Genomic DNA, 27006 nt, shown 5'->3' with positions numbered 1-27006 from the left:
TCTATTGGATGACAGTGTAAAATAATTTTACACTGTCAGTGTATATAAATTAAACTCTAAAATCAATATTTACAATTGCAAAAATAGAACCAACTATACTAACAAAAGTCATTTGAAGCTATCCAAAAATCCTCCCACTAGACAATTTTTTATACTAAAAAAATTCCAACTACACATAAGAAATCAAACAAAATAAATAATAAATATTTGTAACAAACACATCAATATCAATAATAATAAAAATTAAATGAAATAGACAAGTAGTAAAAAAAAAAGACAATAACGTGAACAAATGAATTACCGTGGTGTTTTTCTAACATTAGCCAGACAAGGTTACCCAGGCGCTCGGACAAGGATCGAAATCAAAGACTTGTCGTTTCAGATCCAACCCGATTTCATCTTCCTTTCTTTCAACTTCCATCTTTTCACTAAATTCAATTCAATTCAACCTTCACATGATTGATTCTCCATTGACATTGCTTCATCATCAACAATAGCAATAACCCCCGTTTCCTTCGATTCTCAATTCAACGGCATTGACTCTTCTCATGGACGATAACAATAACACTGTTTTCTCCTTTCTGTTTCTTCTTCTCTTTATCTTTTCAACTGCTTCTTCATCAACTATTGTCAATTTTCATCAACCGTGAGTGTTTTCTTTTACCTTGTGTTTCTGTTTGTAATGTTTTTTTATGAGATCTGGTTACTGTTCACTTTTATTTGATTGTTGAAACTTTTTGACGTTATTGGGGTGACGTGAGATTCACTTTCCCGTTTTGTCTCACTTGAGATAGTTTGAACAGAAAATTCAGTTTTTTTAGATGTGGAGACATGGATTTGCATGTTGACTAAGACTTTCAAACCAAAATATGAGCTAGTTTTGCATTTAGAACAATGGTGCTTATGGGTTGTTTGAGCTAGTTTTCCCTTTTCTTTTTATGTTATTATTACATGTATGATAGCTACTGTTTGAGCTTAGTGGATTGTTTGCTAACGTATGGATGGTAAGAAATGGATGTGGTTTGTAGAATTGAGGATGAATGTAGCTTCTTTGTATTGTTATCGATTCGATGTTCCAATTTGTGAAGAAGATTACTTTATCTGTTTGTACAAACTTTTTTAGTTGCCATTCTTGTTAAGAGTTTTTTTTTTTTTTGGATATTTGCCAAGATATTGACTTTTCTTCTATCAATTAGGATGTCAATTAGGAAAGAGGAAGATTATATAAAAAAGAATTAGGAAATAGGAATTGCCATTTCAGTAGTAAGAATGAAGATGGTATGTTGGGATTTTCATGTACTCGAATAGTTTTGCAGGTGTGCACAATAATTTACATATGCTTAATCTAAGCATATGTAAACTAATCATGTTAGTTGTGAGCTAATCATGTTAGACCCAAGAGTACTTGAATGAGATGGTTAGAGTCTCTTCCAGCTTAACTAGAGGTTCTGGGTTCAAATTCAGTTTTGGGCACGCGTCAGTGTTAAATCTCTTGATTGAGAGTTTTGCCGCCTCGCCGCCTATTGTGGTACTCTCTGGCTCGAGAACATGAGCTGAATAATTCACCCTCCACAATATAAACAAAATGGGAAACACACTGCAATAACAGAACATTCAAGTGATAGTTTTTCTCAGGTTGTATGTAGATGTCGTGTGAAATTGTTGTTAAGTTTGGTGATACTGAAAAGAACATATAACATGTATTTCGTTTCTGTATTATGTTGCCAATTCATTATTTTGGGACTGCAAATCTTTCTTTGTCATCATTATTACTGTTTTGTGATAATAATTAACAATTTTTCTTATGTTGCTTCTGTTACACTCCTTGTTCTTGTTTTGTCACCTTTGGATATTGTATGATCGAGTTTCTTTTGTTGGTGATGTACATCTTGTCTCAATATATTATACCTTAATCCTTGTCCAATTTTTTTCGCATACAGTTTTCCCATTATTGAACCCGATCCTGGTCATACAAAACTCCGTCTTTCACCAGAAGGCTTGGAGGCTATTGAGAAAATAACAAACCCCATTGCATCCGTGGCTGTAAGTTTGGCTGCAGCTATAAGCATCCTTTGGTTTCCTGAATTTAACCTTTTATTTGATGGGAATTTTCTTGAAACTTAATTGCGTGATTTCTTACTGTTATTTTTATCAGGTAATTGGACCTTACCGCTCCGGAAAGTCTTTTTTGCTTAATCAACTTCTCTCTCTTTCTTGTTATGAAGGTGCATTTTTTATAGCTACTAGAATTCACTCTTATCACATACAATTTTTAGGAAAAACTTGCAGTTGTAATTTGACATCTTTTAAATATTTAATGTAAATTAATATATTTTCTTTGTTAGGGTTTGGTGTGGGGCACATGCGTGACACGAAAACAAAAGGTGGGTGGAGTTTGTCATTTTCTCATTGTTATACTTAGTTGGAATTAGACGTGATCTTTTTCAATCCGTCTTTAATCTCATTTGGTCATATCATACAGGAATATGGATTTGGGGAACCCCTATAGACTTGGAAATTGATGGAGTAAAAACTTCTGTCTTTTACATAGATACGGAAGGTTTCGAAAGCATCGGGAAGTCGAATGTATATGATGATCGGTAATTGTTTATTGAACTTGTATACTGTATTTTATGTTTATGTCACATGCTATTCATCAATTAGCCGCTTCTTGTGTTTTTCTTTTGCAGGATATTTGCTCTAGCAACTGTAATAAGTTCTGTGCTTATCTATAATCTGCCCGAGACGGTTAGTCATCATAACCTCAGAAATTCATGCTCTTTATGTTGATGTAAAGTTAGATAGAAATGTAAAAAAAAAAAAAAGTCCTTTTTGCGCATTAAAATTTGAAAGAACATAACTGACAACTCCAAGTTTCAGTGATGAGCTGGTTTTAAATTTTTTAGGCCATGCTAAAATGTTTTCTTCTTTGTGTACTAAGATACGCGAAGCTGACATCTCTAGACTCTCTTTTGCGGTCGAGCTTGCTGAAGAATTTTACGGAAGGTTTGCATCTTGATGAACTTTTAGTTTGTTGTTTTCATTCAGACTATTAACTTATTTCTCATCATTTTTAATTCTGCTCTATAATCATTTTTTGAGCAAATTGTGGTTACTAACTTGTTTGTTTAATTTTGCAACTCCAATATTTATAATTTGCAACCTCTGCGTATTGGAATAGAGTGAAGGTAGTCCACATGCTTTAGTACTGTCCTCATTCCTCTAATCAATTTATTTCACGAACTTTTTTCGTTGTTAATTTGATTCATTTTTCTATTGCTGGCTTTTATAGGGTCAGGATGTTGCATTCGAACCTGCTAAGCTCTTGTGGCTTATCCAACGCGATTTTCTGCGTAAGTTAGATAATTCATGAATAATTGGCAATGTATCTCTCCTAATACATACCCTTGTTCATCACGTGCACTCTATTGGATGCTAACATTTCCTTAATTTCCTGCAGAAGGGAAATCAGTACAACAAATGGTGGACGAAGCTCTTCGACAAGTCCCCAATATTGATAGTGAGTATCATTGATTTTAACTATCACTAAAACTAATTTTATCAGCAGTATATTTTTCATGTTTTCTGAAGCGTTATTAATGGTATGCTTTGTTTATTTTTAACTTGCAGGAGACAGAAATATTGATATGGTATTTTCTCTTCTGGAATTCAATTTCCAATTATCAATAAAATATTACTAGTTTGTAATTAAATGTTTATACTGAAAGTTTACATTATCAGATCAATCAAATTCGGGATTCATTGGCTATAATGGGTGACAACAGTACAGCCTTTAGCTTACCACAAGTATGTATCGTGTCTTCCTCACGTCTTCTAAAAATCTGTCATTCATTTCCATTACCAAAACTGGTTGAACTTAGAAGTCATGGTCCTATTTGTACCTGCACTTGGCTTGTATTAAACATGATAACTAATCCATCTCCAACGAGAAAGATCTTTGAATTTTTTGATTGTGAAGAAAGTTAACCAATTGTTAAAATTTTGGGTTTTGAACAGCCGCATCTCCAGCGGACAAAGCTCTGTGACTTGAAGGACGAAGACCTTGATCCATCGTATGTGAAGAAAAGAGATAAACTAAAAGAGCTTGTTTCTAGCATAATCCGTCCAAAGATTGTACAGGGAAAATCTCTAAATGGGAAAGAGTTTGTTTCCTTCCTGAAGCAGGTACTTGGTTTTTATGTTCTCTTGAATGGAGATGATAAAAGTCACTATAGTTAAATATAAAATAAAGCTTTTAGAATTGTGTGAATTCATCTTGTATTCCATAAAAAAGCTCTATTTTTTATATTTAGATACTTGAAGCCTTGAACAAGGGAGAGATTCCATCAACAGGTTCCCTTGTGGAGATTTTCAACAAGGATATTCTTGAAAGATGTCTTAAGTTATATAGTGGAAAGATAGCAACATTGGCTCTACCTCTTTCAGAAGAATCTCTACGATCGTCCCATGATATAGTTAGAGGTGAAGCTATGCAAGCATTCGATCAACAACATTTTGGCCGTCACCATGCTAAGAAATCAGTCACGCAACTAGATGAAGAAATAGACAAGGTCTTGCTTTAATATTCATTATAGTGTAATAGAAGTTTGCAAAATGATATTGGCTTATTGGCTTATTCGAATCACAAAGCTTTACCTATGAAGGATTCATGAATCACAAAGCTTCAAAACATCTATGTCTAAATAACTAGCTTTTGGTCTTGGAATTTGAATCTGATGATTTCAAGCTTATATTTAACATGGAAAAAGTTGTATTTACCTAAGGATAATTATGCAGGTATATAAGAATGTCATTTTACAAAATGAGTATAAATCTTCAAAGCTTTGTGAGGCACTGTACACCAAATGTGAGGACATAATGGATCAGCTTCAAGTTCTCAAGCTTCCTTCAATGGCAAAATTTAATGCAGGTCTAGAGAAATGCAATCATACTTTTGAGCTTGAATGTGTTGGACCTTCAAAAGCCAACTACGATGGACGCATGGCAAAGGTCAGGCATAGTATTTTCTTTACTCTATCTAGTACATGCGACTGAATTATTCTAGTTAATAGTTTTGCTTGATTTGCCACATACCTTAATGTAACGAACGGATATGCAGATGTTGGGAAAGTCTAAGTCTCTATTTATTAAGGAGTACAACCACAGGCTTTTCAATTGGTTGGTGGCTTTCTCCTTGGTAACGGTTGTGCTTGGCCGGTTTATTATAAAGTTCATTTTGGTTGAAATCGGAGGATGGTTACTTTTTATATTTCTGGAAACCTACACAAGGTTGTTTTGGTCAGCAGAGTCACTTTACTACAACCCTGTTTGGCATTTTATAGTTGCATCATGGGAAACTCTTGTTTACAGCCCTGTCCTCGATCTTGACAGGTGATTCATCATCTCTTTTTTCGTACTACCTATCAAATAACAAGATTTCATGGAATTTTGATGTTGGAATTTTCTTCTGATTGTTGAACCTGCAGATGGGCTATTCCACTTTGTGCAATACTATCTATTTTCATTCTATATTGGCGGTGTTGTGCGAAAAGGAAACATGGATCGCGATGGCTATTACCATTATACGGCAGCAATAAAAACGGTGCAAATAGACCAAGATCAGACTAAAATTTATGATGAACTCAGTTGGAGCCATTGCCATGATTCCAATGTTCCTTCGGGCGAGCTTTTTCTTTTTTGTACACGGAGCACGCCTGCATGCACCTAGTTTTGTTGCAAGCAAAGAAAGTGTAAAAAGATGATCAGAGGGTGAATGATTCTCCCATAGCTTATGTAACTTGTTCTTTGCAGCCACAACATCATGTTGATTATGCCAATGAATTGTTACTTGGCATGTTATATTTATGTGACATTTTAGAGTAAATTGAAATTTAGATACATGTATGTGTTGTACCACTATCGTGTATTAACATTTAGACAGGTAAATATATATAACATGAAAAGAAATATGTTTATTCTTTTGTTATCAGTGGCGTTCCTTTCATATGAATCATCATGATGGCAGAGTTGACCAAGTACTTCTTGATCTCTTTGAATGCCCTTTGTTGCTCTGGTCCAATTGAAAATCGTCTTCATTTTTTTTAATTTTAGCAAAGGATTAAGGCAATTTGCAATCTAAATTACACCTCAAAAAATTCAAACATGCCCTCATAAATTTTTGGAGATGTCTCTTCGAATGCACAATGAATTATGTTTGTTAAAATTTAGTTTGGAGATGCATATGCGAATATTTTTGGAGTGTATTCGGAGATACATTTCGAAAACTCTTATTTCGAATATGCATATCCGAAAGCTTCATTGCATGTATTGTGGGCAGAAACATTGACCAAGTTTATACTTTTTTTATTCCGAAGTCATTAACATCTCAAAATAATTTGATTCAACCATTAACATCTCAGAATAGGACAATGCATTAATAATTAAAAAAACATTTCAAAATATTACAAACATAGTTTTGGGAGTATGGAAAATACTGGTAAAACATCGAAGAATATAAAAAAAAAAGCATAATCTATTGTGTATGCCTAATCCTAACCCCGCGACTCCTCCTCTGCCGCCAGTAACCGAAGGCATTTTGTGCCTTAGTGAGAATGGAACGTGTTATGGCAACAACATTGTCGCCACCTCTCTCAATGAGTCCAAACTCTACACCCTCATAATCCGCATAATATTTTGACAGATAGACAAAACATCAACATGGTAATCACTAGCATGCTCATTTTCCAGGATCTCCTCATGAGCAGACCTAGGTGGACACGTTCAGGAGCGTCTGGTGTCATGACATGATGTGACACAGAATAAAATCAAGTCATGTAACCCTCAACATAATGCCACTGAGTACCAGATGACTCACAGAATTCGCCAGTATGTCATTAAGATCTCTGCGGACAATGTTGATAGGAGCAGAGGGGGATCTTGTAATGATTTGCATAAATCCAAAATGACGCATGCATCGCTCCGGCAGATACATGTACATCAAATTACTCCCACATGCCATCCATCTAGAGTAATATGAAATGGGGTCGAAGGGAATAGTGTCCTGGTGAGTGGTGAATGATGTTCAATAAATGTCATCATGTTGAGTTTTATCAATATACACACAAAATGACCGCACAACGTCATTTCCTCTATGCGGAAAACACAAGCAAACACGTGGACAATCCTCAGTATACCATATCACATGATCAAACCTGTGACCCGAGAAAGTTTTACCGAATTCCACGGTGGACGCCAAGTGTTCTTGCAAAAAAAATAATCTGGTTAATCCCTCTGAACCTGGTCAAGAGGGATCACAAAAGTGTAAGGAATTTTATATCTGATGTATTTTTTAGGAGGATGAATGACCACCACCAATGTTGGTGATTCAAGATTTACACATATCTCATCTTTTTATGTTATTCATAGGTTGTCCCTTTCATGCAACTTCAGCCACCCCTTTTAAACGGCTTCATAACGTCAATCTCTTTAGAAACGTTAACATAACGTTTCGCTTATTTATGGAAGATATTATAGCAAATAGAGTGATCTTTTGGCTTATGTAACAACCAGAGTCAAAAATGGAAAACTCATCCCGATTATTCGACCCATCCCGGTCTAAGAACAAAATCTGGGATATACAAGGGGAATCACACTTCTATAGAAGAATCAATACCAAGCAAAATATTAGGATATAATAATAGTTTAACATAAAATTACAATTTTACCAAAAGAATATTCAACACCTCAATCAACCTGAAGATATTCATATCACCCTATATTGTACATAAAATTCCTTCTAATGGAAAACCATAATTATAATGCATATCCACTTTATACTTGTAGGCTCAAGGTCCCATTAAAGCTAACTTCAAAACAACGAAATCAGGACTCAAGTATTCCTAAATACAAACCTACAAAAAATACTAGTTTACAACCAATGAATGCAAAACAACGAAATAAGGAATGAGATTTACAACAAATGAAAAAAAAACAAAACAGCATAAATAAGAACGCATACCACCTTCATTTGTTTTGTTCCTTTAACTTTGCACATCATCTCATAAAGTTCACTCATGGTAGCCTAAAATACAATACAGAATTAGAAGAAAAAAATTTGTAGAATGATTTAATTCACATTTGATGTGCTCAAAAGCCTTGGCAACTCAATAAAAATCCTAGAATCCTACAAACAGTTGTTTCCTATAACAGGCGATTTGGGAATCACAAAGAGGTGCATTGATTAAGTTATCTCTAGATATTCATCGACAAATGTTGTGTTGTTTGACTGAACCCACCACCTGTAACACCCCATTTCTACCCGGCAAATATATAATTCAGAGTTTTAAAAATTTCTCAATAAACAAATGAGGCGTCACATAATCAAAACAAAACAAATCAACTCGTCGCATAAAGCGGATACATAGCACCTTTGAAACAGAATAACTTATTTTATTAAAACACAGCGGAATCACTTAAACAAGTATTCAATAAAATATCTTCAGTTAACTTATCATTTTATTCAACCAAGATAACACAATTAAACAAAACATCATGAATGACATAAATCGTTGCCCCCAGAGTGCTACGTATCAGAGCGACAACCGACTCGAGTAACAACAACTAAATCTTCATACTTGAATACCTGCACGTTGTCAATATAAAGGCAACGGCGAAACAAGAGAAAAGGGTGAGATATCAAATCATATAAGTGGGCGTACGATAAATTGCATGTTAGGATTCAGACATATAAAATCATCACATCGCAAGTATCAATAGCTACTATACACATCATACTTCTACAATTCATTAGTCTCACATACTTTTCGTCACACAAGTCATAATCATGTAAATAGTATCATCCAATAAATTTCACATATTCACACATTTAACCAATTATGTATCAAAACATCGCCAATTTCAATTATCGCATCTCATGTACACATAACAATCACATAAATGCATATATTCAAACATCACATAACCTCAATGTGACTCAATGCATGACATATGACTCTATGCATGTGGTACCCAATGTGGACCCAATGTTCCACCGCTTCAGATTCATATAGAATCTAGCCACGCTTCAGATCCGGACAAGATCGAAGCCACCAAATGTAAACATATAGTTTACCGCTTTCCGAATTCACTCTAGAATTCAAGCCCGCTTGTGTTTCAAAGCAAATCCACCTGTGTTTCAAGGCACACTATGACATGAATGTATGTACAATATCACAAATATATGCAATTAAGATCATCTCTACCATCTTAACTTTCCGCATATCACAATAATTCAACTCTATGAATTATCCACCAATCGTACACAACATTCGCAACACACACACACATCATTAACATATAAGAGGCCAATTAATCAATTACGATTCACAAAATCCAATTAACACTAGTATCCATACTATCTCATGTTAATTCTCATTTTGCCAATTATATATGAACATACACTTTTAAAATCAAGCAATTAATCATTAAAATTAATGCTATCCAACTATCCACGGAGAATCAATATCAAAACAACATCATTGACATAGCAATATATATTTCTCAACATACATATTCAAGCCAAAACACAATTACGGATAAATTCTCAAAATATCGTAATTTACCGACAAACCGAATAGTTGATCTAATTCCAGATTATATTCCAATCAATTAAACACATTGAAATTAATTCAACTATTAATTTAATCAACCAATTAATAATCACAGTACATTAATTTAATTCACTTCTATTTCTACTCCATTTCCAATCTCTAGCATTCTATTGCTCAAGACCATTTTTATTGAAAAGAATATCGCGCTAGTTTTCTAACGCCTCGAACGGAAACTCAAACGGAGTTACGGTTCAAAAGATATGAATTGTTAAAGTTTCAACGAAAAAGCAAACACCGACATCATACACTAACAACTCTAAACATGTCAAAATTACGCAAAATAAATAAAAGTATGACTCTTAATAATCCAAAACAACTCTAACAACTTATTATCAACTCTAACAACTTTATTGACAACTCTATTGACAACTCTAACAACTCTATTGACAATTCTATTAAATTATTAGAATTTATTTATAAATAATATTTAAATCAAATACAATTTCGGTCGATTCGTAAAATATCACAATTTCAACAAAGTAACACCACCACGTTAATCTACTAATTAAACTTAGCTACCACGTAAATTTTCATCAAATTCCGGATAACTAATTATACCATTTAATTCAGCTATTTCGGTCAAACAAGATTGTTTGGTTTATTAATGACAATGTTGTTTCCTGTAACACCCAGCTCTTATTGGTGGATTGACACAAGACAGAACAACCACGACTAAACCAACTTTTTTTTTTTCATTTTGTTTATATTTAACTTTTGACAAAGATAGCTTTATATAGAACAATTGGTCAATTTCATATCTAAATTATCAATATTTCATCTATTTAGTTTTTAAAATAATAAGATTCATAAAAGTATTTAAACTATTATCTCATTGAATAATTTAGTCCATCCCTTAGCACTCATGTTAAATTAATAGTTAGAAGATGCTAAACTATCAGATATATAAATATAAATATATATTAATTTAAGGGGCATATAACTTGTTCATGACTTCATGGTTTATTTAGATACTACTGAGCTTAGACTACTCTGTATTTGCACATGCGCACCGGCAGTCATTCTACAAATGTAGTGAACATAATATTTAGACTCTAGAGCTATTAAATCATAACTAAATGTTTTGATTACAATTTCGTCTGCGAGCCATTATATATGATAAACAGTTCCTTAGATAAACAACCCAGACAGATACTTTCTAAAAAAAAATGGGACTATGCTTAGTGCTGGGATACTGAGCTCTTGCAGCATGTAATCATTTGTTAAGAAAGTTCAACTTATAATCTCTAATTCATTGGGTATACAGCATTCCAACCAGCTTTTCATGATAATGATCATTCCAGCCATGTTTTGAGGAGCCTATATTATATATTTCTTCTAGAAAGATTCATTGTAACAGTAAATGATAATTTAAGTTCAATTCCTCAGGTAACTTAACCTTCTTCGGGCATTAAAAATAGCCAAAAATCCTTTGTTAACCCATTAAAATAATAGCAAACAGAAATGCTATACCCAAATACTAAGAATGAGACATCTATGAGTTTATCTCATCAAGTATAAGTCCTCAAATGCTATTATAAAATGCAAGGACGAAAAAACACCCACAGGGGCGGCCAGCTCAGGTGGATAGGGAACTAGTTTTGTAAATATCAATTGCTATATAAGATTGAAATGAAACAAGGTATATATATTCAATTACCAACAACAATTTTAGGAACACAACCACATAGATTCAAACAATCTCATACCAAAATTACTTCAAGAAATCAATTAACACAAGCAATAGCAATATCCTAAATCTCTAAATCTCCAACATACAAAGTTTCATAAGCCCCATTATAGGAATAGAACCCCACCCTTACCTTATAAAGAGAAGCAATTCAATGAGTCTCTAATTGCATCTTTACTTGACACCATGGATGAAAAATCTTCAAGCTTCTTCTTCTTCTCCATAGGCTTGCCTCTTTCCCCTCCATTCTTATTTCTTCATTATGACAACTCCCTCTTTTCAAAATCTCTAAAACCCTAATATAAAACCAATTGGGCTTAGTGTTTAAATCCTCTTTATTTAATATCCTCCAAAATCAATTTAGGCCCAATATGAGATATAACTCAAATAATCAATTATATCACTTATAATAATAATTCCTTCAATATAATAATTCCGACTTATAAATAATATTATTCTTAATATTATTTTCCGACTATCCGACTTCAATTTATATAATTCCAAATACGCCCTTAAATAACACCGACAATCCAAATTCGACTAAATCAAATATTTAAATCCTTCAATAATTTAATTAACCAATTTAATTAAATTCGGGGTGTTACACCACCCATGCATCTAAACAGGTAAAAAAGGAATGGAATCAATGCTACCTGAAGAAGAAATGATGTACTCTTGGTTTGAAGTTTGGCGCTTATGTGTTTGCCTATGTTTAAGTAAATGAAATGAAATTAGGGTTAACAGTGTCAAAGAGAAGTTTGATTACAAATAATAATAAATTCAAAATAAATAAAAAAGTCATGTCAAATAACATAATACCAGTTAGAGTGCTACATATGTGCAACTTAACCGTTTTTCACAAAATATAATAGAAAGAACCAATGTGACTAACATAACGAGCTTCAAGAGGTTAAAAATGAACATCTATTATCTATTTATTAAAATGAAAGTACCTGGAAATTCCATATTCAATCCTTTGATTTTACGTTTTAACTTTTCTGATTCTAGTCTATTATCTATTTATTAAAATGAAAGTACCTGAAAATTCCATATTCAATCCTTTGATTTTACGTTTTAACTTTTCTGATTCTAGGGATATAAATGACTATTTGAAGTCTTGATGCAACTACATTCATTTGGCATTTAATATCGCTTATATGTCATTCTAATAGATTTTTAAAATAATTTTGAACTAATTTATACTGAAAGTTCTTTTTAATGTTGCTTATCCAACTATTAACTAATTTACCATTATTCATTATGGATTCATGTTACCTATGCATTATTTAAAAGTGGATTCCCAATTTTTAAATGAAAATTAAATTTCACATTGCTCAATGCATGAAAGGAAAACTCAGTAGTCAGTCAAAATTGGAAAACACTATAATTTAAAGATTATCTCTTTAAATCAAATGGTATTTGCTTCACCATTCAAACCCTATTGTCAATCTTCCATCTTCTTCAATCTGCCATTTATGATTTTGATTTCCTAGAGGCAGACGAAGACAGAATAAGCTGTTGTACCACTCTAATTCAACATCTTCTTCTGTTTATTTATTCATCAATCTTCCTCTTTCTTTACCTTATATATTTCTCACATTCGGATTATTCATTGCACCTTCCATGGCTTCAATTGCAACTCCCACACCAGGTATCTTCTTTTTCTCCTTAAAATTCGGTTTGCTTTTGTAATTCCACTTTCTGATATATCAATCACTCTTTGTTAGAACAAGATTTGTTCTTATCAATTATCTTAGTTTTGATGATAACAATAATATGAATTTTGCTTAAGATAATATGGTACTCTAATCCAATGCAATTTCCCTTTCAGGAAATATATAAAGAGTACACATAATTCAGCGCTCAGAAGATGTGTCTTAAATGGTTCAGCATGCAACATCAGAACATGGTCTGGCAAGACATCAGAAGATGGTCGAAGCAGAATCAGAACATGGGTCTATGAAGCATCAGAAGAACATGAGATCAGAAGCACTGAAGATCAGAAGATGGTATCACGCAACAGAAGCACTTCAAGATCAGAAGATCAGAAGATGCTATGCACCAAGCTGTTTGACTCTGATGATATTCAAACGTCGTATTCACAAACATCAGATCAGAAGGAAGTACACGTGGCAGACTACGCTGACTGACAAAAGGAACGTTAAAGCTACTAAAGGCAACGTCAGTAGACACAGCGTGAACAAGGCTCGAGGTAGTTGACAAAAGCGTATAACATTAAATGCAATGCTGTACGGAACACGCAAAGCATTAAATGCACTCAACGGTCATCTTCTCAACGCCTATAAATATGAAGTTCTGATGAGAAGCAAGGTTACCAATTTCTACATCTATTCTGTGAATATCAAACTTGCTGAAACGCTGTTCAATCAAAGCTCAGAATCTTCATCAACTCACTACATTGCTGTTGTAATATCTTAGTGAGATTAAGCTTAAACTGTAAGAGAAATATCACAGTTGTGATTATCGCTTTTAAGAAGCATTTGTAAACTCTTGAATAGATTACATTAAGTTGTAAGGAACTAGAGTGATCGTGTTGATCAGTATACTCTAGGAAGTCTTGGCAGTTGGCTGAGCAGTTTGTAACTAGAGTGATCAGGTTGATCAGAATACTCTAGAGGAAGTCTTAGGAGTGAACTAAGCCTAGAGTGATCGTGTTGATCAGTAGACTCTAGAAAAGTCTTAGGAGTGAACTAAGCAGTTGTTCCTGGAGTGATCAAGTTGTGATCAGAAGACTCTGGAAGACTTAGTTGCGGACTAAGTGGAAAACCATTGTAATCCGTGCGATTAGTGGATTAAATCCTCAGTTGAGGTAAATCATCTCTGCGGGGGTGGACTGGAGTAGCTTCGTTAACAGCGAACCAGGATAAAAATAATTGTGCAATTTATTTTTATCGTCCAAGATTTAAAGTCACACTTATTCAATCCCCCCCTTTCTAAGTGTTTTTCTATCCTTCAATTGGCATCAGAGCGCCGGTTCTAAGGTGCAAGCACTTAACCGTGTTTAGAAAAGATTCAGGAAGAGAAAAACGCTTCACTTAAAAGATGGTTGATGAAAGTGAAAAGACTACATCTACATCTGGCTCTGCTGAGCAATACAACGGTAACAATGGTTATACTAGACCGCCGGTATTTGATGGTGAAAACTTTGAATACTGGAAAGATAAACTGGAAAGTTACTTTCTGGGTCTAGATGGTGATCTATGGGATCTTCTGATGGATGGTTACAAACATCCTGTAAATGCCAGTGGCGCAAAGCTGTCAAGGCAAGAAATGAATGATGATCAAAAGAAGCTTTTCAGGAATCATCATAAATGCAGAACTGTTTTGCTGAATGCTATCTCTCATGCTGAGTATGAGAAGATATCTAACAGGGAAACGGCCTATGATATATATGAGTCCTTGAAAATGACTCATGAAGGAAATGCTCAAGTCAAGGAGACAAAAGCTCTAGCCTTAATCCAGAAGTATGAAGCCTTCAAGATGGAGGATGATGAAGACATTGAAAAGATGTTTTCGAGATTTCAAACTCTGACTGCTGGATTGAGAGTTCTTGACAAAGGATACACCAAGGCTGATCACGTAAAGAAGATCATCAGAAGCTTACCCAGAAGATGGGGTCCTATGGTGACTGCATTCAAGATTGCAAAGAATCTAAATGAAGTTTCTCTGGAAGAGCTTATCAGTGCCTTGAGAAGCCATGAGATTGAGCTGGATGCAAATGAGCCTCAAAAGAAAGGTAAGTCTATTGCATTAAAATCTAATATCAAGAAATGCACTAACGCTTTTCAGGCTAGAGAAGAAGATCCTGAAGAATCAGAATCTGAAGAAGAAGATGAACTGTCCATGATTTCCAGAAGGCTAAATCAACTCTGGAAGACCAAGCAAAGGAAGTTCAAAGGCTTCAGAAGTTCAAAGAGATTTGAACATGGAGAATCTTCTGATGAAAGAAGATCTGACAAGAAGAAGGTCATGTGCTATGAATGCAATGAACCAGGACACTTCAGGAATGAATGTCCAAATCTTCAGAAGGAAAGTCCCAAGAAAAAGCTTCATAAGAAGAAAGGTCTTATGGCAACCTGGGATGAGTCAGAAGATGATTCAGAAGATGAGCAGGCCAACTGTGCGCTGATGGCGACAGAAGATGACGGATCAGAATCTACATCAGAATCAGATTCTGAAGAGGTATTTTCTGAACTTACTAGAGATGAGTTAGTTTCCGGTCTAACTGAACTTCTGGAACTCAAGTATCAGATTAGTCTCAAATACAAAAAGCTGAAAAAGCAATTTGAATTTGAAACAAAGAAGCTTGAGTTGGAAAATTCTGAATTAAAAGAAAAACTTTTAAAATTATCCAATAATGTTGGATCTCCTTCTGATTCAGAAAAATCCACTCCCAGTCTAAACCATATTCTGAAAGAATATGATTTAAGTTTCAGGAAGTTCTTATCTAGAAGTATTGGCAGAAGTCAGCTAGCTTCTATGATATATGCTGTGTCTGGAAACAAAAGAGTTGGCATTGGTTATGAGGGTGAAACCCCATACAAACTTGAACCTGTTGATGAAATGAAACTCACATACAAGCCATTGTATGATCAGTTCAAGTATGGCCACTCTCATGATATTAGGCACACTTCACATGCACAAAGTTTTCACATTACACACACTAAGAAGCATGTGACACAACCTAGGAAATATCATGAAACTCACATTAAGAATTATCATGCTGTTCCTCCTATTGCTTACAATGTTAAATCCAAGTTCAAACAGAACTTGAGAAAATCTAACAAGAAAGGACCCAAGAAAATGTGGGTACCTAAGGATAAGATTATTCCTATTGCAGATATCCTTGGCTGCAAGAAGGACAAAGCACAACATGTCATGGTACCTGGATTCTGGATGCTCGCGACACATGACAGGAAGAAGGTCTATGTTCCAAGACCTGGTACTTAAGTCTGGAGGAGAAGTCAAGTTCGGAGGAGATCAGAAGGGCAAGATAATTGGCTCTGGAACTATAAAGTCTGGTAACTCTCCTTCCATCTCTAATGTACTTCTTGTAGAAGGATTAACACATAACCTTTTATCTATCAGTCAATTAAGTGACAATGGTTATGATATAATCTTTAATCAAGAGTCTTGCAAGGCTGTAAATCAGAAGGATGGCTCAATCCTATTTACAGGCAAGAGGAAGAACAACATTTATAAGACAGATCTGCAAGATCTTATGAGTCAGAAGGTGACTTGTCTTATGTCTGTTTCTGAAGAGCAGTGGGTCTGGCACAGGAGATTAGGTCATGCTAGTTTGAGAAAGATCTCTCAAATTAACAAACTGAATCTTGTCAGAGGACTCCCTAATCTGAAATTCCAATCAGATGCTCTTTGTGAAGCATGTCAGAAGGGCAAGTTCTCCAAACCTGCATTCAAGTCTAAGAATGTTGTCTCTACCTCAAGGCCATTAGAACTCTTGCACATTGATCTGTTTGGACCAGTCAAAACAGCATCTGTCAGAGGAAAGAAATATGGATTAGTCATCGTAGATGATTATAGCCGCTGGACATGGGTAAAATTCTTGAAACACAAGGATGAGACTCATTCAGTGTTCTTTGATTTCTGCATTCAGATTCAATCTGAAAAAGAGTGTAAAATCATAAAGGTCAGAAGTGATCATGGTGGTGAATTTGAGAACAAATCCTTTGAAGAATTCTTCAAAGAAAATGGTATTGCCCATGATTTCTCTTGTCCTAGAACTCCACAGCAAAATGGGGTTGTAGAACGAAAGAATAGGACTCTTCAAGAAATGGCCAGAACCATGATCAATGAAACCAATATGGCTAAGCATTTCTGGGCAGAAGCAATAAACACTACATGCTATATTCAGAATAGAATCTCTATCAGACCTATTCTAAATAAGACTCCCTATGAATTGTGGAAGAATAGAAAGCCCAACATTTCATATTTCCATCCTTTTGGATGTGTATGCTTTATTCTGAACACTAAAGATCATCTTGGTAAGTTTGATTCCAAAGCACAAAAATGTTTTCTTCTTGGTTATTCTGAACGCTCAAAAGGCTACAGAGTATACAATACTGAAACATTGGTTGTAGAAGAATCAATCAATATCAGGTTTGATGATAAGCTTGGTTATGAAAAACCAAAGCAGTTTGATAATTTTGCAGATTGTGATATTGACATATCAGAAGTTGTTGAGCCAAGAAGCAACGCATCAGAAGCAGAACCTCTCAGAAGCAAAGAATCGGAAGATCAAGTATCAGCTTCTCTGGAGGATCTAAACATTTCTGAAGAACCATTTGTCAGAAGATCATCCAGACTCATCTCTGGTCATTCAGAAGATGTCATTCTTGGAAAGAAGGATGATCCAATCAGAACAAGAGCATTCCTTAAGAACAATGCAGACTGTCAATTAGGTCTTGTATCTTTGATCGAGCCAACTTCTGTTGATCATGCTCTAGAAGATCCAGACTGGATAATTGCTATGCAAGAAGAACTGAATCAGTTTACAAGGAATGATGTTTGGGATCTTGTTCCTAGACCAGATGGATTCAATATAATTGGTACAAAATGGGTCTTCAGAAACAAGCTCAGTGAGAAAGGTGAAGTGGTAAGGAACAAAGCCAGATTGGTGGCTCAGGGTTATAGTCAGCAAGAAGGGATTGACTATACAGAAACCTTTGCACCAGTGGCCAGGTTAGAGTCTATTCGTCTATTAATTTCTTTTGCCACTCAACATAACATCACTCTCTATCAGATGGATGTTAAGAGTGCCTTCTTAAATGGTTATATAGATGAAGAAGTTTATGTCCATCAACCTCCTGGTTTTGAAGACTCTATGTCTCCTAATCATGTTTTTAAACTTAAGAAATCATTGTATGGATTGAAACAGGCTCCCAGAGCTTGGTATGAACGCTTAAGTTCTTTCCTTCTGGATAATGGTTTCACTAGAGGAAAAGTGGACACTACTCTCTTCTGTAAAACCTTTGAAAAGGATATTTTAATTTGTCAAATATATGTGGATGATATTATTTTTGGAACATCTAATGCTACACTTGGAAAGGAGTTTGCTAAGTCTATGCAGGCTGAGTTTGAAATGAGCATGATGGGAGAACTCAAGTACTTCCTTGGAATACAAATAAATCAAACATCAGAAGGAACGTATGTTCACCAAACCAAGTATGTGAAGGAACTTCTGAAGAAGTTTAATCTTCTGGACTGCAAAGAAGCCAAAACTCCTATGCATCCAACATGCATCCTAGGTAAGGATGAGGTAAGTAAGAAGGTAGATCAGAAGTTATACAGAGGTATGATTGGATCTCTTCTATATCTGACTGCTTCTAGACCTGACATTCTGTTCAGTGTTTGTTTGTGTGCTAGATTCCAATCAGATCCTAGAGAATCTCATTTAACTGCTGTTAAGAGAATTCTAAGGTATCTGAAAGGTACTACTAATGTTGGTTTAGTTTACAGAAAATCTAAAGAATACAACTTAGTAGGATTCTGCGATGCTGATTATGCTGGAGACAGAATTGAAAGAAAAAGTACTTCAGGAAGTTGCCAATTTCTTGGAAGTCACTTAATCTCCTGGTACAGCAAGAAACAAGCAACCATTGCTCTATCAACCACAGAAGCAGAATATGTCGCAGCTGCTGGTTGTAGTACACAGATGCTCTGGATGAAGAGTCAGTTAGAAGATTATCAGATATTTGAGAGTAACATTCCTATTTTCTGTGATAATACTTCTGCTATATGTTTATCTAAGAATCCTATTCTTCATTCAAAAGCTAAACATATTGAGATAAAACATCATTTCATAAGGGACTATGTTCAGAAGGGTGTTATATCTTTAAACTTTGTTGATACAGATCATCAATGGGCTGATATCTTTACAAAACCCCTAGCTGAAGATAGGTTTAAGTTCATTCTGAAGAACATCAGTATGGATTTATGCCCAGAATGAGAAGATGAGAAGTTCTCATGTATGAGTATCTTTTGAAATGAATGTGGAACATTTTTTTTAATCAGAAGTTCTGATTGAATTCTTTTAGAAATTATGATTCGGTTATTACTAACGTTTCATTGTCTAAGTTGATTCAGAACCTCTTTTAAAGCAAAACAGCTGTTATGTTTTATCTTGGGATGGTAAACCTGTGGTTACTATTCATGGATAAGCACGCGTGCAGTTGAAGGGACGCCGACCATAGGTAACTGTGCTAGTCACCTCATTCGTCTTTATTATCTCTCCTCACGTCACGTAACATTAAATGCTAGTCATCATTCGTTTCATTTTATTTCCTTTAAATACTCTTCAATATAGTTTTCGGTTTCCTATCTCTTTGTTTTCCTCTTAAAGTTTGTCTCTCCCTCTCTTCCATATCTAACCCTACCTGTTCATTTTTTCTTGCAAACCCATCATGAACTCTTCACCAAGCCCAGGAAATAATGAAAGTGATAAAAACAATAAACGAAAAGCTGTTGAAACATCACCTTCCAAACCCAAAAAGATCAAAATCACCTATGATCCTCTCAAGGTGAATCCTTTCGAAGCAATGTTGTCTGGAAACTATTCTAGACGTGTGTTTCATCCTCCTGGTGAAAGCCCTCCATCATCTCTATCTTCTTCCTCATCTTTCGATCTTCAAGACTCTGCTTCCTCTAATCTTTCCTCTCCCTTAATCTCTTCTGACGACATCTCTTCATCTTCACCCGCTGAGGATGTTGTCTCTGGTAAAGGTGGTGGAAGATCTGCTTCAGGACCAAGTCTCCCTGATCCCTCGCCTGAAAGCCCAAGAAGCAGTCAATGAGGCGTTTTACTCCTTCATGGCATGCTGGCACAGACGTTGTCTTAGCTAGGGTCCTAGGATTTGCTCTTAGTAGCTTTATTGTTTCTTTGTTGCATATCTTCTTGTAATCCTCTTTTAATTATTCAATGAAAAAGTTTCTTTGCTTTTACATTCAAGTGTTTTCTTTTGTTGTTTTATACATCTGAATCTTTTTAAATATTCTTTTTGATGTTATGACAAAAAGGGGGAGAAAGATAAATGATAAATGATTTGATTAAATCTATCAGTTGCTGGGTAAAGGCTTCCACACATTCACTAACAAGAACTGCAAGTTCTATATGGTTTAAGTGTTTTGCAGGTACAAAGAAGTGAAGTGAATCTTCAGAAGCAAACACTAGAAGCAAAACCATAAGCAGCGTTATTCTGTAAAAGGAATAAGCTTTTGGAAACTGAAGCAAGCTGAGTGCTGTCAAGCTTCATAGATCAGAAGCACTGATAATAGAATTTGAATATCTTTGTCTATCCTGTTCTGACAAAATTCTATTTGCTCTGATACATATAATGTTATGGCTCTGATACATTATTTGCTCTGATACATTATTTCAGCCTATATGGCTCTGATACATATAATGTGATCAAACATACATTTTATGTTCTAACTCGTTCATGCTGACTTTTGTCGTTTAGTTTTTGTTCTGTAACATTTCAGGATGTAGAGATGCTCTGATGATGCTCTGGTACATTCAACAATGTTCTGATACAAATCTAGCATGAAGTGATGTTGGTAGACATTCAAAGTTCTGAAGCTATCCGAGGGAAGCAGAAATCAGAAGATGTGAATGTTCTAGAAGATCCAGAAAACTCAAGTTCTGAAGCTGTCCTGAATGGAAGCAGAAGTCAGAAGCTGTGAATGTTCTGAAGATCAAAGAAATTCAAGTTCTGAAGCTGTCCACGATGGAAGCAGGAATCAGAAGCTGTGAGTGTTCTAAGGATCTAAAGAAATTCAAGTTCTGAAGCTGTCCAATGGAAGCAGAAGTCAGAAGCTATGAATTCTCTGAAGGCAGAAGCTTATATGATCGTCTCTACCGAAATAATCAGGGAAGTCTTTTATTAAAGTTCTTCGAGTATTTATTTCAGGGGGAGATTATTTATCTCAGGGGGAGATTGTTAATCTCAGGGGGAGACATATTCATATGCTTATGCTATAGCTGTGTAATTTGTCTTTTGCCGTCTACTCTTTCTGATCGCAAATTCATATCATTTATATATGTTTTTGTCATCATCAAAAAGGGGGAGATTGTTAGAACAAGATTTGTTCTTATCAATTATCTTAGTTTTGATGATAACAATAATATGAATTTTGCTTAAGATAATATGGTACTCTAATCCAATGCAATTTCCCTTTCAGGAAATATATAAAGAGTACACATAATTCAGCGCTCAGAAGATGTGTCTTAAATGGTTCAGCATGCAACATCAGAACATGGTCTGGCAAGACATCAGAAGATGGTCGAAGCAGAATCAGAACATGGGTCTATGAAGCATCAGAAGAACATGAGATCAGAAGCACTGAAGATCAGAAGATGGTATCACGCAACAGAAGCACTTCAAGATCAGAAGATCAGAAGATGCTATGCACCAAGCTGTTTGACTCTGATGATATTCAAACGTCGTATTCACAAACATCAGATCAGAAGGAAGTACACGTGGCAGACTACGCTGACTGACAAAAGGAACGTTAAAGCTACTAAAGGCAACGTCAGTAGACACAGCGTGAACAAGGCTCGAGGTAGTTGACAAAAGCGTATAACATTAAATGCAATGCTGTACGGAACACGCAAAGCATTAAATGCACTCAACGGTCATCTTCTCAACGCCTATAAATATGAAGTTCTGATGAGAAGCAAGGTTACCAATTTCTACATCTATTCTGTGAATATCAAACTTGCTGAAACGCTGTTCAATCAAAGCTCAGAATCTTCATCAACTCACTACATTGCTGTTGTAATATCTTAGTGAGATTAAGCTTAAACTGTAAGAGAAATATCACAGTTGTGATTATCGCTTTTAAGAAGCATTTGTAAACTCTTGAATAGATTACATTAAGTTGTAAGGAACTAGAGTGATCGTGTTGATCAGTATACTCTAGGAAGTCTTGGCAGTTGGCTGAGCAGTTTGTAACTAGAGTGATCAGGTTGATCAGAATACTCTAGAGGAAGTCTTAGGAGTGAACTAAGCCTAGAGTGATCGTGTTGATCAGTAGACTCTAGAAAAGTCTTAGGAGTGAACTAAGCAGTTGTTCCTGGAGTGATCAAGTTGTGATCAGAAGACTCTGGAAGACTTAGTTGCGGACTAAGTGGAAAACCATTGTAATCCGTGCGATTAGTGGATTAAATCCTCAGTTGAGGTAAATCATCTCTGCGGGGGTGGACTGGAGTAGCTTCGTTAACAGCGAACCAGGATAAAAATAATTGTGCAATTTATTTTTATCGTCCAAGATTTAAAGTCACACTTATTCAATCCCCCCCTTTCTAAGTGTTTTTCTATCCTTCACTCTTCGCTTTCCCCACAGAGGCCATCTAGGTTCTACTCTCATTGCTAGATAATGATTCTTCGTCTGTTTGGGAAGCTTCCAAGTAATCTCTCAACAACCTTATCGCACTATAATTACCCTCACATTTTCTTCTTTTAGCTTAATTTCGATTTAATTTTGTTACATTATCAACTTTTTTGATGACTCTGTAGAAATTAACTTTTTTCGATTTAAAGATTTTGATGCTCATGTTTTTTCTAAATGTTGTTGTGTGTTTTAGATATTTGGAAATATGGTTGGAGTTTTTCAAGTTATGTCATTTGGAGTTTGAGCTTTTGATGAAAGAGATGTTGATCTTACTAAAAGTGCTAAGTCTAAGATGATATCTAATAGTTCTATTGTTTTATGATTGACATTAATTTTAGTAAAATAAATATAAAAACATTGTGTTAAAAATGATGTGGTTAAACAATATTTCCTATGAAGAAACATGTTGACTTGAGATGTTCTATCAACTAAAATAACATGTCAAACAAGATGTCTTATGCAAAAGGTGTTCGACATCGTGACTGTTTGGATTGGGCGGATTGGATAGGTTTGAGATCTGACTTATGCAGAATATTCAGGGAATATTGTGTAGATCTTTGAGGCGCTGATTAGTAGGACTGAAAGATTCAAGTCAGAATCAAGAAGAATATTCATTTTTTAAATATGAGGATAATTTAGGAAGATTTGATTGAAGACCTATTTGTTTGCAGAATCTTATGCTGATCTGTTGCAACTGATACATTATGATTGAAGCCCAAATCCAGTTAAGAAAATGTTATAAATAGAAGCATTGTAACCTAGAATAGACACGAGTCTAAGATGTAGTAATACTATGGCTTTGTCGTTTGTACCACTCTCTATGAGGGTTGTTGTCTTTGTAATCCACTCGACATGTGAGTTCGAATGTGTTCCTAGAGTTGTAAGGTTCTGTTATCTCTCTTAAGCTGTGAAGCATAAAGTTAGTTATTGTTCGTTCTTATGCTTTTAAGCATATAATGTTTATTGTTCTTGGAGGAACCTTTTAAGCGACTCTAAGTATTGTTCTTAGTCAAGAGTCTTGGCTAGGTATTATGTTGGAAGTGTGTCTTCCTATTGTATTTTAATTGTTTAAAAGTATCCAATCACTGACTATGATTGAAGGGGAGTTGAGGAGATCTCATACCTAGGTGAATCTTAGGTAGAAAGTTAAACATGTAGTGATTAAGTGAGAAGCCGATAAATCAGAGGTTGTTTACGTGTGGACCGGAGGTTGTTTGCATAGTACTTTGAATTAATACTATTTTAGTTGACTTTATCCCTGACTTGGTAGCCCCCATAGTAAATGTTGTTGTACATCAAACTGGATAAACAATTTTGTGTGTTGTTTAATTTTCAGTACGACTGTTAATTGTTTATACCTTACCTATATGTGCTTTATTCATATCAAATATCTCGACATGTCATAGAACATCTGAATCCTGACATACCAGAATTTCAATATCTTTTAAAAATGATAAGTTTGTTGTAAGTAATTGTTTTTTGGATGCAGGAAGAAATTGTGGGAGAGACAAATACATATGTTGACGTTCAAAAGAGATTCAACATATTGGAATTAACAATTTCAAAAATTAAGCTAGCGATATGGATGAAGCTCCTTCTGATCTGAATGTGATGATATATAAATTTTATTTTGCAGAATACGTGTTGCAGCAGCTGCAACTGCTTCTTCAATGGCATGGGCTCCATCAATACAAAGAATGTCGGGTCAAAAGGGAGCAATAAGTGGCTCACATCCTTTAGTATTTTAATATTTATTTCTCTAATATAGTTCCCAATTGAAATCAATATCTTTTTGAGCTGATAAATGGTTCCGGAGTGTGTTTCATTCAATGATAAATTTCTCACTTTAGACAGTCTTGTGATCGACTTACCAATTAAGATTCAATACATAAGCTTATATTTTCCTGATTGAAAGCATGTGTTTTCATCTACTGCATATTTGTTTTCCGTAACTTTCAATATCAGATTCCTTTCTCACTTTAACACTATTTCTTTTGGAAATTTTAAATTTTCTATGGCTGAATCATGGCTTTTAAGAACCTGTCTACTGATGTGAAAATTATGCCTCAAGTATAGGAATATGCTATATAGCACAAGTGTACACTGTAGACCATTTGCAGTTCATGGTAGTTCCTTTTCTTCATAATTCTACCATGCTTTTTATCAGAAAGTAGAATCATACAATAATATTTTGAGTAAAGGGTGTGGTAGCTCATAATATTTTCTTGTACTTCATATCATTTAGGTGACAAGGCTGTTAAGAACATTATCAGAAAAGGAATTTGTGTATCGTAAGGTACTTATAATTGCAAAGTTAGAATGTCAATAAATCATTTCAAATGTTGAAGCAAAACCTAAAATGGAGACGGAAGTACAAATTCGAAGAGATTTCGCTGGGTGGGTTAGTTCTTCCCTGTCATCAATCAGTCTTTATTTCTTTTTTTATTCTGATGAAGTTAATTAACATGTGGTGATAGCACTAGGACTGTTTGAGATGGCTTTTGGTATGTTGATTATGTTGAGTTTAGTGAGACGGGAATCAGGCCAACCAAGACGACCATATGGGTTGTTACCTGTTATCGTTTGGAACTAATACAAATAGTTTCTTAGAAGAGTTTTGTTTGTTTTTTTAACAATCTTATGATTAATGTTCTAAATTAACAAGTTTAATATGCATTTCTTTAAAGTACTTTTGAAATTAACAAGTTTCATCTACATATCTTTATAATACATTTGAGAACTGGTGCATGACCCAATTAAGATTCAAAAGGTTTGCCATATCAACACGAAGTCATGTTTTGCTTTAAAGGTCTTAAATATATATAAACAAGTAATTGATCACACTTATGTCACTTATGCTTCTTTTTCATTTAACTTTAGGCTCTCTATGTTTTCATATTCTTCCTTTGATGTATTGATCTTGCTCTTTTTTTAATCATGTTTGTGACCTTGCTGATTTATTTAAGTTAGGGTTTAACTATACATAATCCATAATATATTTAAGTTATACTGCTCCAGGCCACTACCATAGATCCACGGGTAGGGGTGGCAAAATGGGCCGTGACGCATCGGACCGACCCGCGCACCAGCAAAAAAATCGCAGGTTGGATTGGGATTTTAGGTCCGCCGTCCACCAAAGCTCGTCACGTAAAAACCCGTTGCGCGCTAAAGCTCGCCCCGCCTAAATCCGCCGTCTGCCAAAGCCCGCTTCGCTTATTCGTTGACCTTGTCCCGCCTTAAGTCCTCTATTTTTTTTTGTTAATTCTAGTAATTTCAATTTTTTATGATTTTATTTTATACATTTATTTATAAATATATGTAATATTTTTTAATGTAAAATTTGTTAAAAAGATGTTTTATAAAAAATTGTTCTAAACAATAATTGAAAGGTAAAAAAAGCCTATTAATTTATTAAAAAAATAAAAAAAATAGAGGGCAAGCCTGCCGGCCACCAACCCGCCACCTTGGCGGGACAATTATGATTTTTATGCCCATTTCCACTTGGCGGGCTTGTCCGCCCCCACTCATTTTTTAGAGGGCATAAGGCAGTGCGGGCGCGGGGCGAGGCGGACAACTCGTTTTGCCATCCCTATCCACGGGTACATGTGAAAGTATCTATGAGATACCAACTGTAGACTGTCAAGCATATCCATGAAAGAATGTTTATTATTTATATGATTCAACTTTTCTTTTGTAAAAAACAATTTCCCAATTTTTTAAAAATTTAATAGAAATCCATAGTTAATAGAAATTTTTTTGAACTTAAATTTCAAGATACCATGGAGAGTAGATATTCATTTAGAACTTAAATTTGACGGAGAGCTGTCATATATTGTAGTTTTGTAAAAATTATAAATATGATGTTATAAGAAGGATTTAAAACTGATATTTGATGGGAAACTGTTATAAATTTTAGGTTTGAAAAAATTGACTAATATCTAAAAAGTTATGTTATTTGAATTGGAAAAATGATTTTATTAAAATATGTAGTTTTAAAATTAAGTCATCTAGATTCAACTAGATTTTGTTAACTCATATGTATTCACGGATATATATAAACGTATCTAAGAGATACCAGCTTACTGTTCATTTTAATTTAATGTCTCTCTTTTAAATATTTATCTTGTTGCCGTTTTATATAATTGAAGTTAGATAATCGACAGTAAGTACGATTCAATCCTTAAAAGTTGGTGTATATTATTAACATATATTTGTAAT

General features: G+C 34.7%; 1 protein-coding gene and 1 long non-coding RNA gene across 2 annotated transcripts; both read left to right on the top strand.

The window, feature by feature from the left end:
* Positions 1–301: 301 nt before the first annotated feature.
* On the top strand, positions 302–5989 carry LOC131610130 (uncharacterized). The gene is made up of 17 exons (XM_058882006.1): positions 302–646; positions 1941–2043; positions 2156–2225; positions 2346–2384; positions 2483–2600; positions 2691–2748; positions 2942–3006; positions 3182–3188; positions 3293–3353; positions 3461–3520; positions 3631–3650; positions 3742–3807; positions 4018–4185; positions 4314–4571; positions 4798–5010; positions 5120–5391; positions 5487–5989. The coding sequence occupies exons 1-17, from the start codon at positions 549–551 to the stop codon at positions 5626–5628; spliced, it is 1818 nt and encodes a 605-aa protein (XP_058737989.1). The 5' UTR covers positions 302–548; the 3' UTR covers positions 5629–5989.
* Positions 5990–12783: 6794 nt separating this feature from the next.
* Positions 12784–24506, top strand: LOC131612469 (uncharacterized). The gene is made up of 3 exons (XR_009287382.1): positions 12784–13006; positions 22741–22804; positions 24425–24506. It is a non-coding gene; the product is annotated as an uncharacterized LOC131612469 (long non-coding RNA).
* The last annotated feature ends 2500 nt before the right edge of the window (positions 24507–27006 follow it).

This window comes from Vicia villosa, linkage group LG6 (genome assembly GCF_029867415.1).
Source record: "Vicia villosa cultivar HV-30 ecotype Madison, WI linkage group LG6, Vvil1.0, whole genome shotgun sequence".
Lineage (NCBI taxonomy): Eukaryota > Viridiplantae > Streptophyta > Magnoliopsida > Fabales > Fabaceae > Vicia > Vicia villosa.
This window is presented reverse-complemented; position numbering and strand designations above follow the sequence as displayed.